Genomic DNA, 27,196 nt, shown 5'->3' with positions numbered 1-27,196 from the left:
AATTCCTTTAAGCTATTGCTCCATATCCTCATTTTAAACAGAACACATGTATTGTTGCATAGTCCTTTTAGTTGAAAACTTGGCAAAATAAATAATAATAGATCATAGCTGCATTATTCTCTTCTGTATATTTTGTTTATTAAGTTGATCAACTTTATGGCACTGCTTACAATTCTTAATTGTTAACAAAATAAGCTAAATTGATAACACAATTTTAAAAAATTCAGAATAATAAACAATTGTACAAAGAACAAGTTTTAACTATTGGCTTAAATTAAATATTCTTCCTCAAAATTGACCCTATAAGTATAACATTCATGGAATAGAACCTGCATTCATCTTGGGGTAAAACTCTTAGCCAATGAATGGCTTCAACTTACTTCAGTGAGGGCAATGTTCCAGCTTGTGATGTTGTGGACAAGAGTGTGTAAACTTCACCTGAAGTCTCACTTCCTCATACTTTAATGTCATATTTTCAACGTAGCATGACAGCTTTCAACTTATAAACATCTTGAAGATGATAATTAAATGTCTTTAATAACATACATTTATCTGAGTATTATACAATCATACATTTATGAACTGTCATTTAAACAAATGTTAATAGACAAGTTAAATATTTCCTCAAAATTACAAATTAACTGTCACAGTCTTGCAAAAAAATCACATTTTCATTGTTTACTAAAAGTGGTAACAAAATTAAAAACCACTATAGTTTATTGACCAATTTCCGGGTAAATATGGCCAACAATCTGTGTAAAAATCACCGCAAACTGGGTCAAAATTATGCAAAATCTGAGTTAAAAATGCCATTATTTAAATCACTTTCAGCCTGATCGTGGTAATGGTTCTGACTGGGAGTTTCCATAAACGTTCAGGATTAACTGCCTTAAAAAAACACAACAAATTCTACACTGTATGAAACAGTACACCATTCTCTCTAATGTGAAGTATTTTGTTCAAAATGTGCTGGAAAATCTATTACTTTGAAAAACATTTCAGCTAATAAAATAGAAGAATAAAAATAATAAAATATTACCATGAAAAATACATTAACCTCAAAACGGATCAGACAGACATTATTATTTTCATTCCTCATTTTTTGTAATATTATTTCAAGTCTATGCACAGACATTTGTATATTTTTGTCTCAGGCAAATCAAAACAGAAACCTGGCTAAGGGAAGCAACATTTCTTACACATTTCATTATTCAAGTCTCATCTCATTTAATGATTATCTCTTACTTTCTTGTATGTTTTCCTGGCCAATGTCAACAAAGAACCCTTGGTTATTTAACACACAGCTCATTCAAATACTAATCATTTGAAAATTCACATTTTAAGCATTCAACAGTCATTCAACTTCAACAGTTAAGTATTTACTATTCAAGTATAAGATCATTCAACTTCATTATATCAAACATTTCATTCAATTTCATAAGAGCCAGCAGCAAGAGGCTTGTCAACCATTTAATTACATCAAGTGTTTATGGGTGGTGGACAATCAACTGAATAGCGAACATGTAGTGTTTAATGCCAACAAATGAATTGCAATGACTGAAATGAATCTGAATGAGCAGAACAAAATAATGAGTTCACCAAAACGAAACTGAATGCAATAGTAGCTTAAATGAACCTTGATTGATCGAACTTGAGGTGTGAATTTGAACGGCAGAAGTTGACCTGGAAAACCAGTTTTAAACATCAGGAAAATTTTACAAAGCATTGCCTCTGGAGAGTGTTTCTCTCACTTCCTGCAGCAAGCATCCCAGATGCTTCTGATCACTTTGATCTTTTGTCTTCAACACCACAAGAAGCTGTTTTCAGATTGAAAGAGAGAAAGAGAAAGTAATAATTTTCATGATTGAGATGTTTATTAATTTCTGGGGGTCATGCCATGCATTAATCCATTCTATGAAGAAGTAGTGCCTCTGAAACTGTTGGTTTATTCCAGACATTTCAACTAGAAGGTGCTCTAGTCTTTATCAGGAGACTGAAGAGGGAATAGAGCTGATGGGATTTAATGTTTAAGGTGTTCCTGTAACTATTTTTGAGGCGTGGTAGACACTGTATAGGAGTGCACTGTTTGGCTCGGGTGTATACAGAAGTATCTAACTAATGATGTGTCCACCATCAAACTTACTTAGGCTAGAGCATGATGTACCTAAAAACATTCGAGGGACACATTGCATTCTGATTGGGCACTTCTGGCTGTACAAAAAGGGTTTGTTTTGAAATTAATGTGGTTGTAAAAGAAGACAATAATTATTCACATTAATGTTCGTTGAAACTGTGGGGTTTTGTGTGTGTTTTTTTACTCCACAAAATTGCAGATCAAATGTTCGGCTGGTTGTATTTTAAGAGGCAAATTTATATTTTAACATAACTAATAATTACAGAACAGAGTAGGTGTTTTTGTGGATGAACAACTCCCCTTTAATATAACTTGTGTGTCAATTGTATGTTTTATGATATCATTTTTTCTCACAAATAAAAATCAATCAACTTACAAGATCCCATAGTTGCATTAAGGTGCTAAGCTTGCTGAACAATCCTGTGAAATTCTACAGAGAAAACAAATACAATTTAATTCATCGAGTGTGAATCCAAGTTTTGACTTTGGAGTAAAAGGATTTAATGGTGCTGTGTGAAGGAATCTTATAATTTAACCAAATTGAATACGTTTGAGAATTTAACCTGAATTTTTGATAATTGTTTTTCGAAACAATTTGGATTGTGAAATGTCCTTTTACCTGACTTGCTTTTTGTAGTTCAGTGTTGAGGTCTTGTGTGGTTACCGGTGTAGACTCCTCCACACCTTTATAGTACTGTCGGACAAGACGCTGGTACTTGGTTTTCTCTCTGCTGTACAGGAACTTGTTGATGGAAGATTCCTGTCAATGTTAACAATTCAGATCAAAAGTAAACCACAAAGGTATAAGTAATCCAGAAACTTGGAAGTAAGATCTAAAGTGGTTGAAGGAGAACTTTCAAGTGGTTTGATCTTGTTTTATTACTTTGTTTATTGTTTTACTTTGTTGGGTGTTGAACTCATACGGATCCCTACCCGCTCCCCCATTGTTATCCAATCAATGCAAAATCTTCCTCTGTTAGAAATTGTGTTTGGCTTCTCAGGCTTGCAAGCTAGAGTGATTTTAAGTTCACTCATGAGAATTCTTTAGTTTCATTACCAGAAATATATAATAATTTTACAGCATTGAATACACAGTCTGTATCTTGTAGAACGGCACTGATGAAAATTGTCTCAAGTGTATTATACCAGACACTAAGGGAATGCAATCTGGCTTTTCTGTGATTTAAGACAGCCACCCTTTAAGACAGCCACCCTTTAAGACAGCCACCCTTTCTGTCATCAGTTTCTCTTTACCTGTCCAAGTTTATCAGTCTTGGTGTCGTGTGCATCATGGAATAACTGACCAATCACATCCATGCTTGCCTCAACGGATGGAGTAGGTTGGATGTCAAAGATGTAGTCTGGATGCTTGATGGCGTTGGACCAGAAACGCAGAGGCAAACTGTTTGAAATAATTTATAAAAACATCTTAGACTATAAGTGTTATCAAGCTTACAGCTAAGCAAAATTATGTATCCAAGCAGAAAGTGGTGTTTAGGCTTAAGCATCTTTCACAAACTGCAATGGATTATGAGGGAGGCATGCAAGCCCCAGTTCGTCTCATTTCAAGATAGTTGGAACTTGTATCTTTAATACTTGACATGAACTTGTGAATAGTGATGTGAATATTTATAAATGAGGTTGATCAATGTCTATGGTTTAGTTTCTACAATGCTGTTTAGTATTTTGGTGAAACTATAGGGGTTTTATACTCTTGAGTGTGTTAATAATGTGAGCTGAATCTTATGTAGGGGTCCTTTTAACAATGAATTGGGGGTACTTGATATGTAACAAGGTGTACTCCCTTTCCTGTTGTGTCTTCTTTGTGTTCTGGGAATCTCAGGAATTCTGTAGAAGACTTTTGTTTGTTTGGGGGTAGGGGATACTTCTGTACAAGAGGGAAAGAATGTCTTAAAATATGGGAACATGGGGCCTCCCTCTTCACTCTGCCATTCTTTACTCACATGTTATTCTTCCAGGCGCATTTAATTTCGGGGTCTTTGGACTTCAAGTCATACATGTCTGCCTGGTCATCAAAGAAGTCAAAGAGGAACTTGATTGCCTTGGGAGCGCTCTCCACAGAGAGAATGGTCTGGAACATGTTGTCAACATACTCTTGGATGACGCTCTGTTGTTGAGGTATTCAAGGAATAAAAAGACAGATTTTCATTGTTATGACTGACTGGTCGAATTTGTCATGCTGTATGGTTATAAATATATTCAGAATTGGCTTTTGGTGGTATATGCTACATTGCCTTCTTCTGTGGACTCCTGGCTCAAACCCCAGAGGGAGCCTTGTATTTGGATGGGGTTTTCAGTCCCTCTACTTGGTTGTGTGTGTCTTCCCCCAGTTGGGGTTTTCCTCCCATGTTTGAAACTGAGATCTCTTCATCATGTTCCCTTTCAGATAGGTGCCTTCTTGATTGCATATTAATTACAGTGCTAGGTGTTCAGTATTCACTTGGTTGGTTCATGGAGGTAGATTTCTACCTCCTTGGTTGGTAGGATATTTTTTGTATGAGTCGACTGGGGCTTAGTGCATTATTGCTTTGAGAGGGTGCAACTTCAGCAATAAATAGCACAAAATGACGGTGTTTTATGAAGATTCGGTCCCAATGGGAAACTCACAGGCTGAAGGAGGTTGATTAAAAAGAGGGCGCTATCAGAAGTAATTTATACACAATTCTGGGTATGGGGGGGGGGGGGGGAGGGACAATCTCCTGCCACAACGTTTCCACCAATACCAAATACTGTGGTTCCAATCTCAAATAAAACACTATCTAATTCGGTCATGCCTCATCAACAGCCACTTGGAATTTAGAGTCAGCAAATTCAATCGCTGTTTTGATTTTGAATGTACTTGATTTCCTGTTTTTGTACTGTCTTTGCTTGTTTTGAGTGTACTCTCGTACCATGTTTATGTTGGTTGGCTGCGGAGTCACAAGCATCCAGATATCGTTATTATTGGCAAGACTTTCTTAATTCATTATCAATGATGCAATCAAAATACAGGAAGTATTACTGAGACAAAAGTAGAAACTGTAGTAGTAAACTTGTGGGTGCAAACATGTACCGGTAAATACATTCTTTTGTGTGAAGTGTTGGCTCCGAGAAGAGCTGGTGTGGTCTTGACATTAAAAATATTATACTTTGCGCAGCTACATTCCTGAAAACGAGCAGAGTAAACTGCTTGAAATGTGGAGACAACACCAGCTCTTCTAAGAACCCAAACTTCTCCCAAGACATAATAAGTTACTAAGGCAGTTTATTAAACTTGAAGAGGAAGTAAACGATCTATCGTGGCATTTCAGAAACTACTTGTTTTTGTTAGATAAAAAGGTTACCTTTGATGAGAGAACTCTCTGGAATGGGACCTTGTTAGCAGCCCACTGACTCTGTTTATTGAGTGAAATACAGCACAATTTGCTTCCTTGTTGCTCGGGGTGGTGTTCCTCAATTGTGAAAGACTCCTTCTTTTGAGTCTATTGGGGAAAACGGTTACCATAATTACACACCTTCTCTAGTAAGCTAGAACACTTCTTGACACTTTCCCAAAATTTATTTCCGTGCCCCCCCCCCCCAAACCCGGTTGCCCCCAGTTCCATTTAAAATTATGGGTTGAGATTCCAATTTACCCGAATAAGATGTTCTGTTTTATAAACTTGATTACAGAACTTTTTTTATAATGAACAGTTACACACGAGTGTAATCGTTTTAGTCTCATTATCTTATTTAAAAAGTACTAAAAAGTGGATTGTGTTGGAAAAATACAAACGGAAACTATAAGTTGTAATTGGCAAGAGGTACCCCAGAAAAACTTGGTGCACCCCTTTTACCCTTGTTTTGCCACTCCACTTTTTGTTACAAGTACCGTATAAAACTGCTGTGAATAAAGTATTCGTCAAGCATTTTGATCAACTGTTTGTATGAAGAATTGTTGGCCATCTCCTGGCATGGAGGCTTCCTCCTCTGACCGCACTCGTGACCCTTCTGGTCCAGCTGGTTCGTGGGGAACAGAGCTGCACCGGGACCCACCGGAGTCCACCGGCAATTGCACTCCAATTCTCTGCCACTCTGCCATCGCCGGGCAAGGCTCCCTTATTTATCAACTGTTTTTTTTTTTGCAACAATGTTTCACTAAATGTTTTATTTATTTATTTATTTATTTTACTTACCAGATGCCAATCTCTGAACCCTTCCTGGTCTTGTTCTTCATCTTCCAAACCAGCGTTATCTAGATACATATGTTCTGGGAAGAAAATTTATGATTAATCTCTTTATCTTTTAAGGGTGCTGAATACTTTTAAGGAGATGTTTTGACAACTTTTGGTATTATTGTGATTTTGTTCTCATAAAAATGGCTGTTTGTGTTTGTATTGAGTGATATTCAGACTGTGTAAATATAAACAGCTGGCATTCTGTTCATGAATGTAAGTTGTTTTCTTGATTAATTGTTACACTTTCAAAGAAAACCTTAAAGCAAATTTGTGTTTCATAATCAATATTTACCATAATCAGTCTCCCTTTCATACTGCTTCTGCTGTGCACTGTCAGTGACCTACAGGTAACCAGCAACAAGAAGGGTACCAATGACAACTCTTGACCAATCAAACACTCCACAAATTCATCTCTTAATTGTTAATAAATGCAGGCAAAGTTATTGTGAAATAATATTTCATCAAATGGAATTATTTAATGGCTTAGCATGGACAAAATTATTTTGATTTTATTGTAATGGGCAGCAGTGAAAATGTTAAAGCTGTGCAATGATCTGAAATTTAACTTCAAAGCTTGCTGGCAGTTGTTGTAAATATTAGTTAGACTTAATCTCATGTTGGTATATTTGGAGGATGAGATTTAGTTTCTTTGTTGGATTGTTGACATACAATTGGTAAATGTTTCTTACATTTGTTGTTAACTCTAGTTGGGGTTCATTATGAGAGATCTTCTGCTGGATGCTACCTTTTGTTGGGATGCAGTAACCACCTTCCTCAGTAAATGTGGACTCAGCTTCCATAGCCTAGGAGACAATTGTTACCATGGTTACTCATTGTTACTCATTGTTACTTTCAAAGAGAGAGGAATCTTAATGCTCAATAGTTATCCTTTGACGAGAGTACTGATGAAAGTAAACTGATGTTTTATTATGTGATTTCGGAGTGAGGTTGAAGGTTGGCTGCATTATTTCTGTGTGCACTTCCAGAGTGCCATAAAAAGGAGATAATTTTTAAGGGGAAACACATTGGATCCCATGGCAATATCCTGAACAGTCACATTGATAAGTATTGTTTAAAGCTTTGCATGGTGTGGATAAGTAGGAAGAAACTTTAAATAAATAGTAAACTTGCTGGTACATCAATGTGTAAATCTCTTTTGTGGTGTTGGCTCAGAGCCAACACTCCCACACATGGTTGCACCCGAAGGTTTACTATTCATTTATAGTTTCTTCCTAGTCAATTTGATAACTTTAGATTTTTACCAGATGTTGATTTTGGTATCCTCCCGAGCGGTTTTCAACTTGGACGGTAAAATATTCTATAGATGATGAAACAAAATAAGGAAAAATTACCAACCATGATTTAAGAACTTGGCTCAACTTCATGGATCTAGAAAATCAATTGTGAAATTTGTTGTCAAAAAGTTTTGGTTTGTTCCGTTCGTTATTTAAATTTGGGGGGCACAAGGGCCTAGCAATTTTTAAAATAAAAAATGTACACACTTCAGTTTGTGCTAAGCAAACTGCACTTCTTGATACTTGATTTCTCACCAAGATATACCAGCCAACTTTGAGTTTCTAACTTCTTAAAACAAAGGTGTATAACTTCTTTTAAAGAATTGTTTACCATGTGTAATTTTTTCCTGATCTTGATGCACTGGTCCGCAGCAACTTTCAGCTTGTCCTGTGCCTTCATCCACTAGGGTAACTGGTGCTCTGTCAGGTACCTGTTAAAAGCGATACCAGGGAACCAGTGAAAACTCTTACCCAATTGTATCATCTTAAAAAAACTTTGTTTTCATCACCTGCAATATGATTGCAACCTCTTTTAATCCTATTGAAGTCATTGTATTCCGTGTTTACAAATCCAGTCATCAGTGTGAATTAAAGCAAGCTCAGTTGATATTATAGGTTTTCTCGGTCAATTTCGGCAAATGAGCAGCCAATTTCATGTTCATGCGTTCGAATTAAAGCCATTGGACCCTTTCGGTAAACAGTATTGTCCAAGGCCCACACTTCGTGTATCACAACTTCTATATCAAATAACAAACCTGTGAAAATTTGGGCTTAATCGGTCATCGGAGTCGGGAGAAAATAACGGGAAAACCCACCCTTGTATCCGTGCGTTTCGCCGTGTCATGACATGTGTTTAAAATAAATCTGTAATTCTCGTTAACGAGAATTGATATTGTTTTACAGTTTTCTCAAAAAGTAAAGCATTTCATGAAATAATATTTCAAGAGAAGTATTTCACCACTACCTTCTGTAAACCCTGTAAGTTATTTGTAAATCTGTGATTTTTTTTTTTTTCTGTACCGAAAGGGTCCAATGGCTTTAAAGGAACACGTTGCCTTGGATCGGTCGAGTTGGTCTTTGAAAAGCGTTTGAAACCGTTTGTTACGAATTGCAAATGGTTAGATAGATAATTTATAAGTAGAATATAATGATCCACACAAACATGCCTCGAAATTGCACGGTTTTCCTTATACGTCGCGAAGAAAAACGGTCGGCCATTTATGGGAGTCGACATTTTGACTCCCATAAATGGCCGACCGTGTTAGTGCGCGACGTAAAAGGAAAACCGTGCAATTTCGGGTGATACTTGTGTGGATTATTATATTCTACTTTTAAAATATCTTTCTAACCATATGTATTTCATAACAAACGGTTTCAACTGCTTTTAAAAGACCAACTCGTTCGATCCAAGGCAACGTGTTCCTTTAAAGCTGTTTTGCCTCTCCAGTTGTTTCTGCGTTTTAAATTCAGAGTTCGGCCACTCAATTTACTTTGAAGTCAAGTCAAATTCCTTTGGCACTCTGTTTAATTTAGCGTATCGTCATTCGTGACACACACGCTTCAAGAAGCGTCTGCAAGTTTGAATGTTGGTTTGATGAATTAAATGATTATTTTGTTTAATCGTATGGCGCAACAGTTCATTTGACAAATCACAAAACGAAATCGAATGACCCTTTTCAGTAGCATTTGATTTTTGGGCGAAAAAGAATAGCTTGGTGGTTAAATTGGCCGCTCATTTGCCGAAATGGATCTAGAAAACCTATAGTACCACCATGTACACACACACACAAGCTCGTGTAGGCCAGCAACTGTGGACCTCCTGTTGTCCCTCTTTTGTTTGCAACAGCTCCCATTGGTCTTGTACACATTTTACAATTGTTACCTTTCTCGATTCGTGGACCCTATTGTTCTCTTTTATTATAGGTCCCGGGTTTGAACGCGATTGAAGGTGTTGTGTGACACTGTGACAGGACTTTCAACCTTGTGGAACTTTTGAACTAGATATTGTCATTTTTGATATGGGGAACCATAGTTGTGAGTTTGTGAACTTGATCTATGACTGCTTTGTGCATTTCAAAAATGTTAAAAGCACCTTAAACTTCAGATAATTATTTTGAGACCATGTTTTTTTACGTCCCAGTTTTGTTGATAAAGTTATCCTGTGTTTTACTCACTTGGAAACCTTTCAGGGTCTTGAGTCGACTTGGCTTGTTAGTGAGAGGTCTGATGCTCTTGTCTGTCAAGATCAGACGCTCGTTCTTTCTTTGATGCCAAACTGTCACCAATAAAGCCATAATGATGTTAAAGATAACCTTCTTATTTTGAGAAATATTTGTTTGTTTTAAAGGAAGGTAAACTGTGCCTTAGTCGGACTATATTGGTGTTCAATAAGGGGAATTGTGACCCCCCCCCCCACCCATGTGTGCTTGGAATCTCTGGAATTCTATAGAAAATTTTAGGGGTTACTTCTGTGCACACTGAGGATAATATTGTGTTTAAGTATGCAAGATTTTGTGAGTAATAAGCGATCAGGTTTTATAACTGATTATTTTCTGCTGGAGTGTCGAACCAGAAAGCCCTCTGGTAAAAAATTAAGGTTGTGTGTGAAACATTAAATGGAGTCAACTAAAATTTGAGAATAAATATCCCTTTTTGAAAATTGTTTGGGACACAGAATCCCCAAATTGATGAATGTCAAACAGAGGGAGACAGTGTCTTGTCTTTACAGAGCAATTTAAGAGTAACTTACCAAGACTGACTTGGTTGGCATTGGGTCTGCTGGAGTAGGGTTTGTTGAGATGGAGGGCATCTAAGATCTTCTCCTTGACTTGGGAGATGGTGTCTACGTCTAGCACCTTGACTTCCTTGATGACATTTCCCTCTCTGTTGAGAACTACCAGTGTCTAAAACCCACAATTACAAATAATTGTATGATTCATTTGTCGGATTTTAGTCGGGTTCTTACTGATGTTAGTGGCAGAAAAAGGTGGTTTTAAAGTAAAGTGTGTGTGAGTTTGTTTCCTTCATGCATTAAAGCTATGTACATGGGATCAAAGTGCTCTCAAATATATGCGCAAGAATTGCACCGTCTTTAGTAGGTCCCTAATGGGAGTGTCGTGGCCGAGCGGTTAAGAGCACCGAATTCAAACTCTGGTGTTTCTGATCAGCAGAGTGTGGGTTCGATTCCCCAGCCGTGACACTTGTGTCCTTAAGCAAGACACATAACCATTGCTTCGTCCTTCGGATGGGACGTAAAGCCGTTGGTCCCATGTGTTGTGTAAAACGCATGTAAAAGAACCCAGTGCACTTATCAAAAAGAGAAGGGGTTCGCCCCGGTGTTCCTCGCTGGATTGGCAGCATATTGCGCCACAGCACCTTGTAAACCATTACATGGCGCTTAAGGATTAGGTCTTATATCTCAAAAATTCACCGCACTCCTTGCAGTAATAATTTTTGCGCTTTGTATCCTTTGGCAAAAGGCGCGTTATAAATACGGTATTATTATTATTATTATTAGAGAATCAGATTATTGGATATCTTATACTTACCAAGGTATTGAAGTTTACAGTTTCTTGCAGTAAATTTTCAAAGTTGAGAGAAAACTCTGCCTGGCCAGTGACGGCATCAATAGGACCTTGTTCAGTGCGGTATTTGATGGCACGGTACAACACAAACAGAGGGTAGGCGGTGTGATTCTAAACCAAAAACATATCAACAAAAGAAACTATGCTTAGTACAAATGCCCAAACATCACCATACAAAGTGGTGCAAAAGGGAAACCCTGAAGAGGCATGCAGGCCCTCTAGCATGCACTACACATACAAAAACAAATAGACAAAAACAACAGAAAAGGAAAGAGAAAACACTGCAGACAAATGCACAACATCACTCTCTTCCAGCAAAAACTTTAAACACACTTGTTCATGCTTGCTTTCTAATATCTTGGCAACACTGCAACTAACTTTAACTTCTTCCAGACCGGCACCATTGATTATTTTCAGTAAAGTGCGCCTTATAAATGCTGTAGTTTATAATTATTATACATGCGCTACTATCACTTGTAATTACATAATTCCAATTATTCTTAATTATCACAATACTATTCAGACAATGTTTTCAAATGTTGACCTACCTTCAGTTGGTCATACAGACATAGGGAGACCCAGTTTGAAAGAAGCTTCTCAAAAACACTGTCTGTCCTGGATAATAAATATGAATATGTACATTTGTTTCAATTCAGACACTAATGGTTTGCACTAGCAAAATGTAACTTTATTTCTTTTGAGTTATTGGGGTTTGGCAATGAACAGGTGGTTTAAAACCCTTTCAGACCGGGTATACCTTTCCCTTTCCCAGGATGACCCAGAAATAGGTCAGGCCGCATTAGAATCCTGGTCAATTCTCCCCTTAGAGAAGTTTAGAGTGTAATGAAACAATTAGGTAATATACATGTACTTACTTGCTGAAAAGTAGGAGTTTCTGATTGGTGGCTTGAGCATCTTTAATCTTCTGTGACATCAACGTTAACAAGACGCTAAAAATAACAAGAATGTTCAGTAGGCTATAACTAAACCATTTAAAAAGATAATAAAAATACAAGAGTCTGGAAACCCATATGAGGAGGATACCACTGGTTTTCCTTTTAAGTCGGTCTTGAAACTTCGCATGGTGGAAATATTAAGAGATAGTTGCAGTGACACTATGCCAATAATTCTCGTTATAGACTATGAACCAGTGGTAAACAACTCGGCATTTCCACAAGTGTACTCTGATTGTCTTTAAGTGGACACTGGACTATGTTGCTGTATGCTGCCGAAGAGGTTTAGCTTGAAGCCTTCTTGCAAGCTGAACCTTTTAAGCAGATTTTAAGCATCACTCAGCAATAGAGTCCAGTTTTCTCCTGATAAGGACAGTCAAAGAATACTTGTTGAAACGTCTCACTGTTTACCACTGGTTCTTCTCAGAACCAACACAGCTCATTAAGAAAATCATTTGTGTCTCTGCAAGCCTCACTTGATGGCTTTTCTTTCAGTAAAAAATAATAAAAAAATTTTGTAAATATTTGTGACCTTTTATCCCAGTCTTGAGTTTTCTTGCTATAGGTCTTTAGTTTGCCATTGTCTGTTCCATCTGATATGTATTCCAAATTACCTTCTCCAAGTTTGCTCTTTCTAGTCTGAAGCAACTTAAAAAATAGGCAATCAACGCAGTCCCTAGAGTTTGACTTACTCTGTTAGGATATCCAGGGTGTCATTCAGTACCATGGTAACAGTCAGTAAAGATGCTATCAATTGTCTAGAAATATGGAATTGTGCAAAAACAAAAACAATAGTAGTAATGTTGTACATTGTTAAATGAGCCACCAGTGTGTCCAACCTGGTTGTTCCTATCAGGATGTAAACAAAAATGTTGTATATACATTCTACTTTTTCACAAAACAATGGACGTATATATAATATAACATCACTGATCTTAATCGTAGCATAGTTTTCAAAAAATATATACAGACTTTTTTAATTGACAAAATAAACCTTGAAAAAATAATCCATATTACATGTACTATGAATATCCAGCAAAAGAAAGAAATTGTGAATATAAAGTGTTAAACAGCCTCATTCTTTGGGGAGGGGGAATCGGACAGAAAATCATGTCTCAAACTTCTCACCTTTCTTTGACCAAAATCTTTGAGCAACTCCTTGTATCTAGGGTCTGGATGAAAATTAATAAGAAGTCCTTGTTGCCTAGCAACTCAGAGAACATCAGCATGGCTTCTTCAACCATAGCATATTCACCGTACTATGCACAGAATGTAAAATGAATGATTTTTTGGTGAGGTTGGTTTGCTGTTTTAATTTTGCTCTAACTTTACTGTTTCTTTGGAAGGGGTTATATAGTAAATACTTTGGATTTGGTGTTGAGTTCCTTTTGTTGTGTCCTTGCATTCAATTTCACAAAACACTAAAGTACATCTAGGTGTGAATTGAATTGCATCATTACACTGTGCTGAGTAATTAATAAGATTCTCACACACAAAGCTTTTTTGTGAAATTGGCCCTTGGTGTTTGGTGTCACCACTTTTGAAGATTTTCAAAACAGGAATTCAAAGGACTAAGTCACGAGTAGAATTACTGGTCAGGATAAAGATTTGCAGCAAAAGTTATATTTAGCATGTGATGGTTTGTTGTCAACTGTGGTTCTTGAGAAAGAGTTTATAAATAAGTCAAGTGGTCTGGCAACCTGACTTCAGATTCACTTTTATTAAGGACTCTAGAAACAGGGCCCATTTTTATAGAGCTACTTTAGCACAAAAATAAGCTGAGCAAAACTAAATTATGCTTACAAGAATAAAGTTACCAGCCAAAATACCATAATCGCATACAATTTGTGCCTGGTTTCCTGCTCATCAATGCATAAGCAGGGATTTTGTTAGCAGTGTGCTTAAGCAGCTCTGTGTATGGGCCTTGTTAGAAACCAAACCCTTGGGAGTCTAGACTTGAGATATACTCAAAATTCCACTGGACTTAATGACAACTCTGATTCAGAGGATCTTGCAGTCTTTTGTGTTGATCACTGTTACCTCTTCATCTGTTGTGGTTGGTTGAACCTCTTGTCCAATGAACAGCATGTTAGTAGCGTAGTCACGGTGACTCACAAATGGCATCCCACTCTCTTCAACGTCACTCGTCAATCGGAGAATGTCAAATTTTCTCTGGGAGAGTCCTGTTTTTCAAATTGATTTTTAAGTATGATCTTGTTCAATGTGGATGTGATAAACTGTGATTATCTTAGGTCAATATGTCATCTTTATTAAAACTTCATTTGCCCTGTGAGGCACAGCCGCTTTGGAACTGTAACTTACTTGGAACAAAAAACTGCTTAGTATAGAAACAGGTCGACAGCCAACATTTCATAAACTTTACATTACGGCAACTGGTGTCCCAATCTTTGTTTTTATTTCTCTTTTTGCTTCGCAGGGAAAACTGCTTAACGGCTTTTGGGCCGATGTTTGTCACTGATTTACAACTTGTTTTTGCTTTTTAGCAGAGAAACCTAGCTTAGAACAAATTTTCTGCATAATATCAGCTTCAACTGAAGAATTGTCCCCTGGTCATATAATCAATAAAGTAAATTCTGTGACCTCTAATTCTGACCTTTCTTAACATCTTCAAGAAGGTCTTTCTTTAAGACCAGAAGATCAGCATCTCGCCTGGCTCTCTTCAGCCGTATCGTCAGGTATATAACCGTGCAGACTAAGATAATGAAAATCAATGCCCCGATAACCGCTAGAACAGGAATAGTTGCATTGGCTGAAGGATATGAGATGTAACCAATGCGGAACTCAAGGTTGCTGTGAACCACCTGAAAAGAAGAAAATTTGAATACTTTAAGAAAAGTACAAAATAAGTACAACTGAGAATCGGGTCATCTCACCCCTTTCTCAAGTCTTCTCAAGTCTTTAAGACTTACCCAGACTACGAGAAGCCCTCTGCATTTCTTTTGACCCTTGAAGTTCTAGGCAGATGGTTGTTTCATGAATAAATAGCAATAAAGAGGTTTCTTCTGGAGCGCTCTCTCTTTGTCTTGGCTCATGAATTCTAGTTCAGATGGTTGTTTCTTTATGGCAACAGAGGTTTCTCTTAAGACTTACCCAGACCACAGGAAGACCTCTCTCTTTGTCTTGGCCGGTGAAGTCCCCAGCAGGTGGTTGCTCCTTGGGTAAAATACAACCAAGAGCTGTTTCTTCAATGAAGGTTACATCACTTCTCACTGGTCCAACATAAATAATGACTTCTGATTCAGTGATTGCCTTGTTGATAAGCTTACCCTTCAAATAAAAAGTATATCAATAAATGAAGATAGAACACTATTTTTTCAAGACAACATTAAAAATGGCAAGGGATTCATTTACATAAACAAAAAAGAAAACCGAAGAAATCCTTGCACTAATAATTGAAATGGCTGGGGGAACTGGTCTTTGTTGGAAAAAACACACAACTCTTTTGGCTGCAAACTCAAATCATGAACACGTTGTACAAATTTTGAAGAAAAACAAACAAATATGAAACCCTTAACAATATGACAGCAACATAGTTTAAAGTTATTTTGTAGATCTTAAACCACTAGTTATAAGGAAACTATACTTTCCAGGTTTAGAATCAGTGAGCATTACTTTACCTTGATTTTCAACAAATTTTCCATCTTGTCATATAAATTGTACCAACACCCCCTTGCCTGCCGATGAGTTTGCCCGCCCCCATATGTCGCCGTGTTTAGACGCATGCACTTAAATGTAATGACCAATTTACCGATGGGGCAGGGCTTCCAAGCTCCCATTGGTTTTGTACTCCTCCCCATTCCGGGAGATTTTTTCGTTAGCGACGTGCAGAAGTAAGAAACAGCCCTGTCAAGTCCCATTTTCAGGACAACCACAATAGCTACATTTTAACAGCGGATATACTTAGGGACCTCTTGCACGAGAACGGGACTTGAATCAAGTCTACACAGAAACAGAGAGTCGTTACAGACTCAGACATTGACACCCGAATCGTACAGCTTTAAATTGATAAAACCTCACCATTATCGTCAGCAACTCTCCCTTCTTCTCAAACAAGCCGTTTTCAAACTCGTCATACTCTGGATCAGGAAAGAACTCCAAGCCAATGTTGTTGTCTTTTGACCACGTTAAGAGGTCACTCACACCGTCCATAATGAAGCCAAATGTCACAGTATGTTTGGATTGAGATCTGCTTACAGCTGATGTTATATTGGGAGTTATACAGCGGATGATCTCTGAGCCTTCCACAGCACAACTCTTGAAAAACTAAATTTGTAAAACAATTATTTGTTAAAAGTCCTGTTGTGATAAACATTTAATTTTTGAAATTGTCATGATGTAAGATGGGAAAATGTTGTAGTATAATTTTTATGTTGACTCACCTCCACAAACTCAATATTGTTGGGTCCCTCACTGCGGACAGATCTCTTAGTGATTTGAGAAGCAACTGTAACAACAAGTGAAGCCATCTGGGTAGTGTCTAGATGAGTCCCTCTGACAACCATCTCCCGACCACCACTGAGTATTGACAGTCAAATCAAAGGGTAAAAAAACGCAAGATAAAAGTATCTAAGCTAGTCTGATCAGGAAATAATGCGGTTATTTTTACATTTAAATATTTAAGTGCTTTCAATGAGATTTCCAATTTGTTGACCCATTTAGCTTCAACTTACTTGTGAAAGTGCAGCCTTATAAGACACAAATTGAAGATTGTGGTCAACAGAAAGATATAGTGTCATTAACAACTATTGTTTGTAGATGTACTCACGAATATATACTGGTGGTTGGACTGACTTCAGTAATGACAGGGTTGTTGCTGAAAGTGTACACCTCGCTTGTTTTATCTGCTCCATCAAAAGACATCTTGAGAACTTCTGTCTGCCCAACAGACCCCTCAGAGCTTGTGCACACTGCTTCAGTCTCTGTCACTGGGCTGTGAAGTAAATCAAAAATATACAACCAATGACACATCACTATAAAAGACTTTTCTTAACCAACTGAACAATGGTGTGATTCTGATCAGACCTCAATTTAAAAGACTAATCAAAGCAAATCTCTGACAAACAGGCTTTACCTCTATGACTTAATTGTTATGTCTTCACTTGCCTTGTTATAAAGCAGGCTTTATCTCCAATGAATGCCTGAATATTCCGTCCTGTATTTAGAGCCATTCCATTGATTGTTATACGAGTCCCACCAGCTGCTGGTCCAAAACGAGGACTGAAACTTGTAATAGATGGAACCTGGCAGGAAAATCAGAATCAGAAAAGCAAATTAAGTAGACACTAAACATCGAGCAGACCATGTGTCCTTCTATTTTTTAATAATCAATTGTTATCTTGATCTCATTGGAAAAGAAACAATTATTTTTTTGTATCTTGTTTTCAAATAATCTGGAGTGATTGATTGAAATGCAATCTGGGACTAGAAAACAGAAAATAGATCCCATGTTGAATGGACTTTTATTTCAAAATTTAATGTTGATTTATTTTCAACAGTTCCAAGTTTTACAGACACTCAGACCCCATCAGAGTTGTAATCAAACTTACCCTATATTGAAAGTTGACATTTCCTTTGCTTTCCTGTAGTGCTGTCCCATCACCTCCCCTGACTGTCAGAGATACCGGCACAACACTGTTAACTCTTGATTGAGTTAGGCAACTTACACTGTGGAATAAGGTAAGATTATATTTCTTTTTTACATAACTGAAGAATCTATATAACGTCTTGTCAGAAATATCTTTCATTTGTTATACCATAATTATTTTGTTTACAATGCTGGTGCAGCTCGAGCCGAACAAAAAGGACAATGTGAGCATAGAGTAAGGACAGATGTGAGGTTTCAAATCCCGCTAATCCACAATAATAAATAATATGAACTTTTTAAGAACAAAGTGATCACAATGGTAAAATAAAATGGCTAAGCTGTGGCTGTGAAGACACCCCTCTCTAAAAAACAAACAAACAAACAAACAAACAAACAAACAAACAAACAAACAAACAAACAAACAAACAAACAAACAAACAAACACCTACACCTCTATAAACCAATAAACAAACAAACAAAAGATTACACAAACTCAGCTGTTCAACAGTGTGATCAAACACTTACCTCCAACCGAGTACAAAGTAAGCCTCTAGTCCATCTAAGGTGGTTTTGTAAAACTTCTTACCTGTGGCCTATTTCATAATAGGCTTCCAGTCCATCCAGATAGCAGTCTTGGTCTCCAATCGTCACATTCAGTACAGTATGGAACCCTGTGCCAATATCTGTACCCATTACAGATACTATGGTGTTACCTTCTATTGGTCCACTCAATGGATACACCTAAACAATCAAAACAAAATTAAGTCAACAAGTCACTTACAGTTACAGAAACATGTTTCGGGTATGGGTCACATTCCTCCACATTCATTGCAGGTGTTTCCTTCTTTAACTAATACACTGACAATCTCACAGTGTCGTTAACAAAATAGTACAGACCCTCACCTAGTTGTCAATAATCAATGTACTTGGTATCTACTTGCTTCTTGGATGATAGGGTCATGTCAGTTGACATCGCCAGTTACTCCATATTTGTAATCAGAAACTTATAAATCTACTCACCCCTTGGAGGATTGGATCAGGGCAGTTGGCGTTATTATTGTGGGTAACCCACTCTCCTTCCGCTGTTGTACAAGACTCTCTTAGTTCACACATAGCATTACACCAAACACACTCCAGCTCTGGCCTGGCAGTAACACACCGACTACAATCTGGCTTCAATGCTCCACACTTGTAAAGTGTTGCTGTAGTAAGAATACAAGTTTAAATCATTTCTTTGCATGTCTTATTTATAATTCTTAAAAAGAAAGATGCTTTAGAAAGGTTACCTTTGTCTCCGATTAGAATGCTGGAGGGAACAGGTTGGGTTGGTAGGCATCTGATGATCAAAATCAACTTATCTTACGATTGTTAGGTTTTTTATATTGTAATGCTAGATGGCTCAAATTTTGTTTATACTAAACAAAACCATTACAGTCCAGAAAGAACTCAGTCAGCAACATACCCCTTATGGGATCCTAGCTACTGTATGCTAGGGTCTTACTTAGGGTAAAATTCTGTAAGTTAGACTCTTTTGTGTATGGAAGTGCCTGTATCCCCACCCCACATCCTTGACTCAAACTCACCATTATTGTTGAATAAGTCATCTAGAATGTGAGGGTTATTACTGGTGTCTGTCCATTCAATGGTCAGTTTTACAATCAGCTCTGCTTCATCAGTGGAAGTGTAGGTATACTGTGGAGTACAAATGGGTTGATATCAAACAAAGTTCAACTCAACTCTTGGCGTCTGATTCAATAATGATACTTTGGCTTTCCAATTTCAAATAGTTCTGCGAAATGGCTTGAGAAAACTTACAGCTTTCATGTCACACATGATGGTATCATTATTACGCTGTGCCGTTGTACTCTGACGTACTCCCTCGATATCAAAGCTACATTCAAAGCTAGTAATCTAAGAGATGAAGAGACAAATGTTGGTTACAAGGCGTTCATTCTAAGAAGGTTTGTACTGTTTTTATTTTCACAGAAGTCAAACCAATTCTGTTTGAGTAGGTAGCTTAATATAAATACTTTTGCACCATAATTTGTCTCTAATGCCAGACCCCTGTAATTTCAGATAGAGAGACAATGTGACAGGTAGTTAGGTATTTTGTTCTGGGGAGTTTTAAAAGATTTGATAAAAACAACATGAAGCTATTGATACAACACTTTTTAGGTCCTTTTTATTTTGTAATTTTGTTTTTCTTCTCTGTATCCTTTCTTTGTCTCAGACCAGCATTTGTACTGTACCTATGCTATGCTAAAACTGCCGCTCCTTTCAAAGTGCTCAGCAACACGAGATGTTGGCAATTTATTTCAGTACTTACTCAATCTGGGCCTTTTGTTTTAGTTTTTCCTATGAAGTTACTTCATTTTGTTTTTCTATCTCTTAGTTCCTTCTCTCCAATGTCTGGGTTTTTGTAATCTTAGGCTGTGATTGCTGTTATTTTTGAAGTGTTTTTGTTGTTGTTAGTGTAAGTCACACAATAAATGGGATACTTCATGACGTAGCACTTACAAAATGCACAGTCAAACAAATTTTATTATTTTTTAACTATTTCCTCTTTGTTACCAAACTTTCATGTGGAATAGTAATTAATTGCTTTGTTATTTTCAAAGTGGAGCACTGTTAATTATAGTAATTTTTAACAGTCACTTCCTGTATTCTATAAGCATAACTCATGTTTGTTTGCTTTCATTTTCATACATTGAAGACTTTATACATTAACACAGTTTAATGTATATTAAAGGGTTTGTTTCATTGCCATAAAGTAGACAACAAATTGCAATCCTTCTGCTTGGTGGGGGGGGGGGGTTGGTGGTGGCTAGAAAAACACTTTTTGTCTCGAAAATTTAACTCATTTTGCCTTTGAACGCTGATTGATCAATAATGATATTAACTAACCTGAGTCTGATCAGGTAGATTAGTAGTCATGACTTGTAAACTTCTTTCAATTCCATTGGGAAGAAGGACTTCAGTATTCTGAGCCAGCAGCTGAGGGCAGGAACCCGGACCCTTGGGTGAAGACCTTGCTGGATTCTAAAGAAAAAATATCAAATCATTGACTAACATACATTCTTTCATTGATCTTCAAATGTTTCAGAACAACTCAATAACACCTCATATATGTTATTGAAAACATATTTCATGTATGGTTTCATGTCTTTGTAGACAACACCTTGATCTTCATTTTGTTTAACTGTTAAATATCAGTATTTGGAAAAGACTACATTTGTGATAGAGTCTTACGTTTTGTCCCGTAATGATGATTTCATTGTCTCCTGAGCAAGTAGAACTAACATGAGTGCATCTATTCTCAAAGACACACCAATCACAGGCCCATCGACTACCAACACAAGATACACAACTACAACAAACACACATACAAAACAACAAAATAATTTAAGCTGATGATTGGGTTTATGGATTAGAGAAGTGTACTATGCTAATGGACAAAGTATCAACAATTTTAACCAAATCAAGGAATTTGGAACTCAATTAATTTTATCATAATCAAAGTCAATGAAGACATTTTGCGTACCATAAATGGAATGTCATCAAAGTTAAAGCTAGAGCGAACATGAAATATTCTCACGAAGTATCAAAGTTAAAGCTAGAGCGAACATAAAATATTCTTACGAAGTATGAGTGGAGCATTCATAGAAGTAGAAACTTGTATCCACAAAACTGACTGATGTTTCACTGGAATGGATGCTCAGTGTAACCTGAACAGCATCATCTGGAAAATGGAACATTCATAAAAAGTTGTATGTTTATTTTATTTTAACAACAACAATAGCAACAAATGGCCCTAGTTTAGTGTTTGACTTACCTCCTTGTTGAATTGGTGGTATCCTATTACCAGGTGGGGAGACACATCTAAGATCCTCATTAGTCTTTGTAGCTTGAGATACGTAGGATCCAAACCAACACTCATATTTCATGTTGGTCAGTAAGTCTGGTAACTGCTCTACACTCACAGTAATCTAGTAAATAATACAATTGGTAGTTAGTAAGCTAGTGGCACAGATACAGGTGGATTGGAGAGGGGGGAAAAAGGGAAAGGGCGAAGGGGATATTCAGAACATAAAGCCACTGAGTCACACTATTGTAATCTTAATAGCGTTTTGGGATGTCCACTTCTGCTAAGCAATACTTCCTTTGTTAAACAATTTTGTGTGCCAACCAGCTATATGGAAATGCGCAAAGTCAGTAACCAGTTACTCTTACCTGTTGTTCTGTGACAGTGATTGGTAGATTGTTATAAGGATCCACATTGGTTATCTCAATACACTGTGCAGTATTATAGGCTAACCAGCGGGTAGACACATCAGGCATCTTGCATTCAGAATACAGGGTGCACCTAAACAGGTATTACCAAAACACATACAGAGTTATTTTTTAGGCGATCCAAATTTGTTAATTCAGCTGACGTTTCCATCCCTCCCTGCATATGTAATAACTCTCAACATGCATTGTTAACCAATCAAGATACAATACTTACTGTCTTTGCAGAGTACACCAGCCACAGTATGGGTCTCCATCCATCCCTGCATCCGTACCAATACACGTCTCACACGTTGTATACTGACCACAATTCTCAACACGCATCTTCAGAAACTATACAGTCCAAATCAAAACATATTTAAAAAGATGAAGTCAAATTATATGCTTGGGGTAAATTAAAAAATAACATTTGCATGGTCCTTCCATCTTTATATATTGTACCTTTTGTTCAGTGAGTATGTACATCTCTCTTGTTGCGTCATTAATCTTGACATCTTTAAGGACTGATCCAGTAATATCAAGGTCTACTCTTTCATACAGTCTAGCTGAGGTATTGCTTTGGATGTGAACCTGTAACACAACAATATAAAGATATAGGATTTGAGGCATTGCATGGTGAGGTATCAATGTATATTTGGTTTGTGGTAACACCATGTGTGTATCTACTTGCCAGGTAGAGTTTGTTCTTAGAGAACTGTCTTGCTTTATTCTACTGCCGTGGAGTAGATAATCAGGGTCGGGAGATTTCTCAGTTCTGAAATCACTGTCCTGCTTTTGAACTATTACCAAAACCTGAAGGCCTGAGGGAGAGACCGGTCTTAATTAGCAGTGTTTTAAAGTTTCATATTTTAAACCCACCCAAGTTTTTATTTGTTTGTGTTAACTTTCTATGTATATTTGGAATTGCGTTAAATGTATTTACGGCCCGCCTAGTAGTTCCTACCCACATTTTCCAAGGAAAGAATAATGAATTACTTCTAAAGGTGATGGATGATAACAATTTCAGTTTTGTTTATTTGATTTAGTCTGGAAGCTGCCAATTGCACAAAAGCCAAGATGGAAGCATCCTCTTATTGATGCAAGAAACAAATGAAAGAAATATACATTAACAAAAATATACTTACTTTTAAAAGCTCCCCACTGGAGTCAGTTCCAATGATAGCTACAGTGTGGTTCATCTCAGTAGTTGTAATGATGGAGGACATCAGAGTGTCTTGAAATGACAATATAAAAACCCAAAAAACAATGTACTGATATTTATTGAAACAACCCATACTTTTTACAGGATACATATGGCTTGATAGTCCAGTAAAAAGAGAACAAGTTCAAACTATCAAAAAAAAATTTAACTAACAAACAACACAGGGGGGAACACTAGCACTTAAAACATTTTCAAAATGTACTACTGATAATTTATATTAAGAAGACAAACAATCAAATACAATTGCAAAGCGGAAATTGAGCAGTCAAAATCAAACTTGAAGGGTTCAAGACGGTTGAAGACTTGATTGGTATGAGAGATGATGTACACATTCGGTAATTGTCAAAGACCAGTATTCTCACTTGTTGTATCCCAACTTGTATCCCAACATAAGCATAAAATAGCAAGCCTGTGTAAATTTGGGCTCAATTGGATTGGAATGTTATTGAAAATGATAAGAGAAAAAACACCCTTGTTATCCAAATTAGTATGCTTTCAGATAAGAAAAAGACTTCTGGCTAGAAGTCTTTTAATTATTTAGTGAGAAATTACCTCTTCTTCAAAAACTACGTTACTTCAGAGGGAGTCGTTTCCCACAATGTTTTATACTATCAACAGCTCTCCAATGCTTGTTACCAAGTCAGTTTTTATGTTAATATTTGTTTCAAGTAATTATCAAGCAGGTACAGTGCCTTTAACTGCCCTTTTAAATTGATAACTAGACGATTTTGATTATTTAGGTAATGCAGTATATTTTAATACCTGAAAGTTCCAGTACCGCATTTGATGAAGTTACATCAATTCCTTTAGCATACTTGTATACTTTGTAGATAATTTCTAAAGGATGACACAGAAACGTATCTGGACCAACCTAGAAATAGAAGAATAGAAAATTGCATGTCTCATTGTATGTACCTGATAGTTCCAGTACAGCACTGAATGCTGTTACACTGTTGCCTTTAGCATTCCGGTATATTTGAGTGCTCCCTTCAAAAGGATGACACAAAAACTGATCTGGAACGATCTAGACAATAAAACAGCCAATTAGCCTGAATCCACAACCTTAAAAATTATAACGATAATATTTTTAATGTATGACATCTAGTCAAGTGTTTTAAAAGAGAATGGGAAAATATAATTGGAAAACCTTTCTTTAGTGCAATGATGGCATCAAACAAAATTACAACAAACAAAATTGCTCTACTGTAATATGGAAATAATGAATGTTACTGTAACATTTTGATAATGCTTTCCTCATGAATTGCAAAATAAATCAAGGAAAACAAGAGGGAGCGGAGCATACATGGGTATTTTATATTCAAGATGAGAGATAAGTGGTAACAATATATTTATACAAACAGAATTCCTTTACTTTGTCATAGAAGACAATAAATGCTAATAATATTATGCTTGGGTTTTCCTATTTTGTAGAAAAAAATTGTCGTATAACCAAAGAAAACAGCTTGAATAAGAGGGAGCATATGGGTGTTCAATTATTTGCAAGATGCAAAATTTGCAAAAGTGGTAACAATTTGTTAGCTGTGCATACAATCTTAATAATAATTGTGTTAGTAATTTTTGCTGACAAACACTACACTGACAAATCTTGTTCTTGTCTTACTACATATATTAAATCAAAACAAAGGCTTTATTTAGAACTTTGCAAGAAATACTTGTACTTGCTGTTAGAAAGATCTTAAGTCCTAAAAAATGTTTAGCTTAAAGTCACCTGGAAGTGGTATCTTTTCAAAATAAAGCTTTTGTCACTAATATATGTGTTTTGATGAGTGGAATGTGAATAAACAGTTAACTAAGGTTTTAAAAAATCAGTTCTTATGTTATTTATAAATTTAAGAGAAGACCCCGACCCGAGAGGGCGCTGTTCGTGACGTCAATCGAGGCAGACTTTGCCTTGAATGCGTAGAGTAAACACAATTGCAAAGTACATGTATGGACCAAGTCGTGAGTTTGTACGTTTCAAAACATGTTTTTTTTTTTTTCCGGCAATGCCGACCAGGTGTACATGTACTTTGAACGTGTGTTTACTATACGCATTGCAGGCAAAGTCTGCCTCAATTGACGTCACAACAGGGGTAGGCGGAGTCAGCCCCCCAAACAACTTTATATATTTTTTAAACATATAAATCGTGACAAACAATTACTAAAAAAATTGTTTTATTGTTCGTAAGCATATACTCTTATGTTTGAAAGAAAAACAATTCTATTTCCAGGTGACTTTAACTTTCATAATCTCTTTGTATACAGTGCCTTTCAAGGAAAAACCTCCCTTGGCTTCCCTGAAGGCAGATATGTATATATTCCTCATCTCTTCCCAAAGTTAGAAACATAACCTGGGATACACCTGTAATGCAGCGGACCAGTACTTACTGGTAATCTACTACAGAATGACCTTTCCAAGTACTTCACTGAGTAGTCATCTCCATCTTGAATACATCCCCTGACTGCTTCCTTGAAGGCATCTAAAATATCACTCATCTTATACACACACAATGCTGACTGATCAATAGGTACATCACTAGTCCCATCAGCTCCTTCATTCTTAGCAAACACAGCATACAACACCATGTCCTCAGCATTCAAACCTAATGATACAGCAAGATCCTGACCTGCTGGGCCAATATGAGCAGCTTGTACCAAGCTGTACACACTACCATCTGATCCTTGGCATTGTAGGGTGATTTCTGTGTAAGAGTCAAAGGATGGACTGGTCTGACAGACTCTGTTCATTTTAGAAACAAAGACGTTGGAACCAAAATCCTCCTTTTGAGAAGTGATGAAGTATGTGAATCCTTCATATGAGAAACCAGTTACATACATTATTGGGAATGGATTGCGTTTATAGGAAACATCAAATGCAGTAGATGACGAAAACCCTGCGCCTGATGGGGGTACCAACAACCTCTTTGGACTAAGGGTTCGTCTGCTAATTGGTGGGATATTTCTATAATCATCTTTAGACAAAGTCACCGCCACATACAACCAGTCTCCTCCATCTGGCCCTTGTCCCATTGGTCCATCAGTTCCTGGTGCAATCAAACTCACAGTAGACAACTCTCCAAAACCAGCAACATTGTGGTTTTTTATGCCTGTCCCGTAAATTGGCCGAAACAACTCATCAGTCAAATCATCTGGATTTCTGAACTGACACTTTCCTTCATTCTCACTTCCACATGTAATCAACCGATTCTGATTATCTAATATCAGGATTTTATTGTAGTTGGTGAATGTATCACATCTATCCTCTCCTAGTTCTTGACATGTACTAACATTCTGTAGCAGATTCAATGAACTATCCAGTCTGTATAAGTAGTTGACAGCTCCAACATACACAGCTCCATCAGGGCCAGATAGAGTGAAATGATTGAATTTAGCATTGTGGTTACCAGATGGATCATTGAGAGGTCTAGGAGGATGAGGATTACTGAATGAAGCAATGTGATAAGATGACAGATCTCCTTGCCATTCAGCTGATACAACACTACTTAATAATCCCAGCAGGATCAAACATACAGCCATCAAGATGATTACGTGGCTCCTCTGGGCCTCCATAGTGTTGAATGTTCCAGGACCAGTTAGGTTCAATAGGGGCACCTGACTCTAATGTACGCTGTGTCTTTCTGTCACAGATACAAACTTAAACAACTGAAGACTCAATCACAGTGAGTGTGGGCAAACAATGGGTGGACGCAGCAACGTCAGCCAGCAGCTTTGTCCATGATATATCTCGCAAGTTTCTGGAAAACACACAACCGTGTAGTACAAGTTATAATTTTGCAAAAAAAACCACACACCAACAAACGCCAGAAACTAACCCTAAAACAGCCACTTATCGTCTTGCCTTAATTGGGATAAAGTTGATTCCATTTCCCCATAGTTATTGTAATTAGACAATGTTTGGT

The 27,196-nt window shown here is 37.0% G+C and overlaps 2 protein-coding genes across 3 annotated transcripts in view; one reads left to right on the top strand and one right to left on the bottom strand.

The window, feature by feature from the left end:
* The window catches only part of LOC139933762 (plexin-B-like), a 129,923-nt gene that overhangs the window by 46,501 nt on the left and 56,226 nt on the right, over positions 1-27,196 (top strand). The window contains exon 1 of one of the 2 annotated variants that reach the window (XM_071927964.1): positions 17,803-17,880. The exons of the other annotated variant lie outside the window; for it this stretch is intronic. The gene's annotated coding sequence lies outside the window, so the exon portion shown is untranslated. Of the gene's footprint in view, positions 1-17,802; positions 17,881-27,196 lie in introns of those variants that run through there. 2 annotated transcript variants of the gene reach the window in all.
* Positions 271-26,846, bottom strand: LOC139933765 (plexin-A4-like). The gene is made up of 40 exons (XM_071927966.1): positions 25,665-26,846; positions 24,039-24,147; positions 23,200-23,288; positions 22,517-22,645; positions 22,293-22,408; positions 22,019-22,151; positions 21,621-21,774; positions 21,428-21,527; positions 21,038-21,155; positions 20,693-20,827; positions 19,604-19,699; positions 19,372-19,480; positions 18,809-18,990; positions 18,375-18,529; positions 17,751-17,868; positions 17,308-17,444; positions 16,970-17,134; positions 16,584-16,719; positions 16,222-16,458; positions 15,295-15,471; positions 14,798-15,005; positions 14,224-14,366; positions 13,312-13,442; positions 12,876-12,941; positions 12,106-12,180; positions 11,779-11,845; positions 11,195-11,341; positions 10,396-10,549; positions 9,821-9,921; positions 7,978-8,077; positions 7,614-7,669; positions 7,041-7,154; positions 6,644-6,692; positions 6,310-6,383; positions 5,479-5,616; positions 4,099-4,262; positions 3,389-3,536; positions 2,754-2,894; positions 2,511-2,564; positions 271-1,817 (listed from the first exon to the last, which is right to left on the bottom strand). Exons 1-40 carry the CDS (start codon positions 26,844-26,846, stop codon positions 1,716-1,718), a joined length of 6,009 nt encoding a protein of 2,002 aa, XP_071784067.1. The 3' UTR covers positions 271-1,715.

The sequence above is a fragment of the Asterias amurensis genome, chromosome 2 (genome assembly GCF_032118995.1).
Source record: "Asterias amurensis chromosome 2, ASM3211899v1".
In the NCBI taxonomy this organism is placed as follows: Eukaryota; Metazoa; Echinodermata; class Asteroidea; order Forcipulatida; family Asteriidae; genus Asterias; species Asterias amurensis.
This window is presented reverse-complemented; position numbering and strand designations above follow the sequence as displayed.